Genomic DNA, 6902 nt, shown 5'->3' with positions numbered 1-6902 from the left:
ATATCCAGACGTTTCATCACTTGGAGGTCGCCACTGATGATGTTACCTAGCCAGGTAAAGCGAAGCTGTTGTCTCCTGCTTTCTATTTATATGTTTGTCCTGAATGGGGTTCCTGGGGTTTGTGGTGATGTCATTTCCTGTTTGTTTTCTGAGGGTTAATAGATGGTATCTAGATCTATGTGTTTGTTTATGGCGTTGTGGTTGGAGTGCCAAGCCTCTAGGAATTCTCTGGCATGTCTTTGCTTAGCCTGTCCCAGGATAGATGTGTTGTCCCAGTCAAAATGGTGTTTTTTTTCATCCGTGTGTAGGGAGAGGGAGAGAGGGTCGTGTCTTTTTGTGGCTAGCTGGTGTTCGTGTATCCTGGTGGCTAACTTTCTTCCTGTTTGTCCTACGTAGTGTTTGTGACAATCCTTGCATGGAATTTTGTAGATGACGCTGGTTTTGTACATGGGTTGTACTGAGTCTTTTAAGTTTGTTAGTTTTTGTTTGAGAGCGTTGGTGGGTTTGTGTGCTACTAGGATTCCGAGGGGTCTTAGTAGTCTGGCTGTCATTTCTGAAACTTCTTTGATGTATGGTAAGATGGTTAGGGTTTCTGGCTGTGTTTGGTCTGCTTGTCGTGGTTTGTTCCTGAGGAATCTGCAGACTGTATTTTTTGAGTATCCGTTCTTCTTGAATACGTTGTATAGGTGGTTCTCCTCTGTTTTCCGAAGTTCATCTGTGCTGCAGTGTGTGGTGGCTCGTTGGAATAGTGTTCTGATGCAGCTTCGTTTGTGTGTGTTGGGGTGGTTGCTGGTGTAGTTAAGTATTCGATACAAGATAGAAGAGATATTTAACATCATCAACAACACCCTCACAGGCATAAAGTTCACCAAGGAGGAGGAAACTGACAACAAACTCGCATTCCCGGACGTCACAGTCGAAAGAAAAGGACAAAGGAGAACTACAAACCTGCGTATACAGAAAACCGACAAACACTGACCAAATACTCAACTACACCAGCAACCATCTCAACACACACAAACGAAGCTGCATCAGAACACTATTCCAACGAGCCATCTCACACTGCAGCACAGACGAACTTTGGAAAACAGAGGAGAACCACCTATACAACGTATTCAAGAAGAACGGATACTCAAAAAATACAGTGCGCAGATTCCTCAAGAACAAACCACGACAAGCAGACCAAACACAGCCAGAAACCCTAACCACCTTACCATACATCAAAGAAGTTTCAGAAATGACAGCCAGACTACTAAGACCCCTCGGAATCCTACTAGCACACAAACCCACCAACACACTCAAACAAAAACTAACAAACTTAAAAGACCCAGTACAACCCATGGACAAAACCAACGTCATCTACAAAATTCCATGCAAGGAATGCCACAAACACTACGTAGGACAATCAGGAAGAAAGTTAGCCACCAGGATACACGAACACCAGCTAGCCACAAAAAGACACAACCCTCTCTCCCTCGTAGCCCTACACACGGATGAAAAAAACCCACCATTTTGACTGGGACAACACATCTATCCTGGGACAGGCTAAGCAAAGACATGCCAGAGAATTCCTAGAAGCCTGGCACTCCAACCACAACACCATAAACAAACACACATCTTGATACCATCTACCAACCCCTCAGAAAACAAACAGGAAATGACATCACCACAAACCCCAGGAACCCCATTCAGGACAAACATATAAATAGAAAGCAGGCGACAACAGCTTCGCTTCACTTGGAGGTCGCCACTGATGATGTTACCTAGCCAGGTAATGAAACGTCTGGATATCAAACCTACAGCTCAGCGAGCAAACCTACACCCTAAACCTCAACCTGAGCTACAAACCTTCACAAACTTTGCCATGTTTAGCATTTAAACAAAAATGGCATACAGATCAGAGAAAGTAAACATAAAAAGGAGAAATTGGGAAGCTAAATAAGACAACAAAAGAAAATTCACACTTTTTAATAATTTATTTTATTTTCAAAATGTGTTTAATAATATTTTCTATTAGTGTTCCTGGAATTTCTACAGAAAACTGTGTTAAGGGACTCTTCAGCACAGTAAGATAAGCGTTAACATGGTCAACTCAGTAAACACACAAACCTCTATTGCAAGATTCAAGTTTCAAAATTTACCAATAGCTAAGGTGGGTATAGAAAGGCACTTTGTGGAGCATGGTCAGGCTGAAGAGCTACAGGAAATGGTTATAAAAACAGGAATCCAAGGGCTAAATATTAAACTAGTAAGTTACTGTACGCTTAATAGTTATCTCTTCTCTCAATTAGTTTTTACAGGAAGACAGATCAAATTCTCATTCAGCAAATGCAGAGTTGTTAAAGAATAAAGAGATTTTAAAATAGTTTGGGTAAGTCAATGACAATAAACAGAAAAGACTGCACTTATTTTTTTTAACGTTCTCCCCATTCTGAGACCACCTTGGCCTTTGGAAAACCATTCCTTGTGCAAATGATGATTTCTCCATACAACAAAATTACCATTTCTAAGCTCATGTTTTCTCGTGAGCTGGGAAACAGATTCAATTAAAACTTTCAAAAGAGAACTGGATCAATATTTGAGGGGGAATGATTGCAGGGCTATGAGAAATATGTAGGGCAGTCAGAACTCTTTAAAAGAGCCAGAAAATGCTCAATGGATTGAACAACTATCTTCTGTACTGTATGATTCCATGATTAGTTTCCGCAGTAGGTCATAATGAATTATTCACTATATTTTTGGCAACAAAGTCTTCAGCTACCTCAGAATGCCAATCTTGAACCGTCCTGATAAAACCCCAAAAAACCTGCTCCTCTCATTCAAAAGTCTTCTTGCAACTGATTATAATCATGCCTATGGTCATGTTCCTGTTTGATGTTAATTTCTGCTTGAAGTACCTTGGGGTATTTTAATAAAGTACAATGTAAATGACAAGTTGTTGGCAAATGAACTCAAATGACTCTGCAATAAGAGAGTTATAAATGGTAGCAAATGGCAATATGATCAATTGTCTTCAGCTAGTTACAATTAAGAACTTAATTAAACAGTGCCAGGTTCACACAAACTTTGTTTCACCTTTTGTAAACCACCCAGAGAAAGATAACCAAAAAATACAAATCATTTTCAACTTTTATTTTTCTAAATTTTATCACAAGGAAGAAGTTTGTTAGGTGATGAATATTGTAATAGAGATTCTTATACCTCTATCAGAACAAGTTTAACTGAATGAAGCCATTTTTTAAACACCTGCTTCCATCAAAAATTCAAACACTTTTTCTGTAGTATAAACTGTACACAAAAGCAAGGCACTATACATTTTATAGATTCACATAAAAAGTTACTCAATTTGTGTAGCGTTTTCATTATCCCATGCCATAAATACATTTTGTTTATGATAGCATTGAAAGGTACAGACAGAACATTTCAATGACTGAACATGATAGTATGATTATCAGAATGCAAAAAAGGTATTTGTGGCATGATCTCCATACAAGCAGTTTTCGTTCAACTAGCCATCGTGTTTTCTGGTTAACGCAACAAAACTAGAGTGAATATATGTCATTAACAATTAAATATTTAGTCATCAAACCATAGTCACTTTTCATGTTGTATTATATAAATATAAACTCTTCATGATTAGCTATCTGCTACTCACAAAATAACACTTTACAAAATAATTTGCCTTCAAGATACACAGGCAGGATATGGCCGAGTAGCATCTGTTGCCCTTAAGTGCATTGAGGTCAAATGCGTACAATGGCATTGTCTCAATATGTCAACACTGTTAAAATTCACAGAGTTCCCCTCAACATGCACAAATCGACAAAACTCCCCCAAAAAGGCAATGCTGCCCTGAATGTGCAACTTATTTCCATAATGTGCTCTTTGACCAGACCACCGTCCATGACTGATCCACAGATGTCAAAATGATCTTCGGTGAAAGCTCCGTTACTAAGCATGTGTTTTTTTTAAAAAAAACTATGCACTATGCTAAAAACTATTTAGAAAAGGGCTTTTGCTTTCTTCAGTTTAACTTGCTTCCATGAGGGCAGGACACTGAACTCTTCTCTCGTCATTTCCAGTGTCTTCTGCAAAAGAATGCATCATTTCATTAAAATGGTTTCACTTGTTTGTGCAATTGTATGTAGGACATAAAATACTTAGCAACTGGAAAAACATGTTAAAAATGGGCAGTGGATAGAAATTGCACAGATCAGAAAAAACAATTAGGTCACCAATGAGAATGCAAAATTCCCCAGATAACTTCCTGACATGGGAATGGAGGCCCAGCAATCCATTACAGAGATGGAGATAAAATAAGACTTCCTGTTATCTCAGCAGATGACTAAGTAACAACTTTGGATAGAAAGCTGACAAACAAATAATCCACTAATCCACACTGACATTAACTGCCTACTATAGAAATGCAAGTAATGATTCTGCTCCCCCAATTAATAAATGCTATTAAAATGGATTTGTAAGTATTTGTAAAGAAATACAACTGCTACCCAGCCAGCACCAATGCCATAAATTACAGTTACATTTTCCCACTTATTTACAGCCTAATATCAATAGCAGAGATAATAGGCTCACTCTCACCAGCTGGGACAAGTGTATGATGGAGCTTGCTCTGTTAAAAAGAAATTACACAAAAGTAAATATTGTGCTGGTTAAACAATTGCCACAAGAATATGATAACTAAATCATTAGCTTAATTCACTTACCCCTCTCTTCAATCTCAAAATGTGGCTCCCTCTAGTTAAGATTTAAGGTTAGAATATTACAGAATAGAATTTAAAACTCTGATGAAAGACTTTGCATTGGAACACTGTTTCTCTCTCCACAAAACTAAACAGTAGTGAGGATATATCCTGCTACTGATGGCATCGGCAGGGTCTCAGAAGGGCAAGTTCGAATGGTTACTTGCTCAAAACAACAGTGCACATTAGACCTATAGTTTAGATAGTTTATTTAGGATCAGTTTGTTGAGGAATCAGGTTGTTTTTGTTTTTAAAGGCCTTGTAAAGATTTATAAACTAAGTATCACAAACATAAAAATGGCCAAAATTCTGTAATTCAGAAATTACAATTCACAAGGCAGCTATTTTGTGGAAGGAATACAACAAACTCTGTCAGGTCATCACATGCCCTTTAAAACGACCACTCTTAATGACTGCAGATGAACAATATATTTTGAGAATATTGTGTTAACGGTTTTACAATTTTTTTACACCTGACAAAGTAAATTTATCCACCTGAATTTAGTGTTAAGCTAAAATCTCAACTAGAGAAGAATTTCAATCATGAGAGGAACTTAATCAGCAGTACTATCTATAGACTTGACCCTAAAATGAAACATCCTCTGCATTAAGAGTTTTCAGTTTTTCACAGGGTAAAATATATCTGCAAAGATGCACAAGCAATTTACTTCAGTTAATCAGTATTAGTACTGTACATAGAATCCTGACTTAAGAATTCAAGAGTGTTTTTATCTTTTTGTTTTGTCCGCTGGCTCTTTGAAGCATTAAATGCAAATCTACAACATTTTAAATGAATACCTCATGATTTTTTTTATTGTAATAACTTCTGGGATTACATTATACATTTTCATCTCAACTTTTAAAAAAATAACCCATTTAGACATGATATGGCCTGAGTCCCTGGCAGGTAGGCCTTGAACCGGGACAGTCTAGCCCAGAGTAATATTGTAAAGTATAGGATATTTAAAATAGTCAATTCATCTAAAAATAACTTGTAATGAATCCACTTGTTGTAATTTTTGTTATATACATTTACTTAGAAAGACACGTATTGCAATTTTTACTTAAGTGTAAAATAATTTTTCAACCAACCTCGGAATAAATTAAATATATTTAAACAAATATTTTATGAAAAAATATACATACAATCCTTGTTTAAATTTGCAGGTTTTTCTGTCATATCTCAGCCTAAGAACAACTATTTTTTGTGCGTGTGTCATGAATGGTTGATCTAGTCTAAATTACAAGCTAGCTTTAAGTAAACTTATACTGCATCTAAGGTTCTGAAGAGAACTTCTTACATTCATTGCTAAAAATACCATTTTTTTTAAGAGAAATTTCTTGAAGGATTAAATAATAAATGTTTGCTTCTACTGTCTTACCTCAGGTTAATACTTCACAACTATCCTGTCCTGGGTCATGTTTTTTTCCTATTTTTCTTGTGGTTATGAATCTTGGTCTTGGCAATGATTTGGGTTTAGTATTTTAAAATTATCCTCTCAATACAAATTTTCTGAAAATGTAATACTTTAAATGATGCATTAATTTGGTGAATCTCTTCACAATCAAGCTAATTAGGTCATTGCTGTAGCACAGAATAGATTCCTATTTTACTGTTCACTATTTGCATCAAGGAATTTCCCTCCAACATTGAACACAGCCAAATGTGTAATAGAACTTCCAGTTTTTTCATTCGAAGTTAGGAGAAGAGTAAAGGAGAACTGTGCTGGATTTGGGTTAAATTGCAATCTTGTATTGTGCAACCACATGAGCTGGTCTGAGATTTTCCATTTTTTAAAATTAGATACTTAAAAGGCAGCAGAATCGATGGCGTCTGAGTGAAATGAGTTTTGTGGTCAAGAAGCTCCCTTAACACTGCCAAATCTTCCAGTTAGTATTTCAGCTTTACAAATTATTAAGACTGCTGAGGTGCAGTTACAAACAGTCTTCAACCAGCCTCAGAGGTAGACCTGAGATTTTAGTACTACTGTCTAATTTCATACTATAGTCTCCATTATTTGTACTAATTGCTCCTCTACAGCAGATAGCCAGCCTTTAATAAAGAATTGGGCAAAGAATCAAATATGCTGAAGCAGTTTAAAGAATGTGGAATACCAAACCAAAAGTACAAAATCATAATTT

The 6902-nt window shown here is 36.6% G+C and overlaps 1 protein-coding gene across 20 annotated transcripts in view; it reads right to left on the bottom strand.

Annotated features, from left to right (window-relative positions):
• Positions 1-1961: 1961 nt before the first annotated feature.
• The window catches only part of svila (supervillin a), a 339560-nt gene continuing 334619 nt past the window's right edge, over positions 1962-6902 (bottom strand). For all 20 annotated transcript variants that reach the window (XM_087987490.1, XM_087987491.1, XM_087987489.1 and 17 more), the window contains one exon: positions 1962-4088. In XM_087987490.1, coding sequence (XP_087843616.1) covers positions 4002-4088 — 87 coding nt within the window. In that variant the 3' untranslated portion in view covers positions 1962-4001. The remainder of the gene's footprint in view (positions 4089-6902) is intronic.

This window comes from Chiloscyllium plagiosum, unplaced genomic scaffold (assembly GCF_037043375.1).
Source record: "Chiloscyllium plagiosum isolate Xiang-an unplaced genomic scaffold, Cpla_swu_hap1 HiC_scaffold_5, whole genome shotgun sequence".
NCBI classification, from domain to species: Eukaryota; Metazoa; Chordata; class Chondrichthyes; order Orectolobiformes; family Hemiscylliidae; genus Chiloscyllium; species Chiloscyllium plagiosum.
This window is presented reverse-complemented; position numbering and strand designations above follow the sequence as displayed.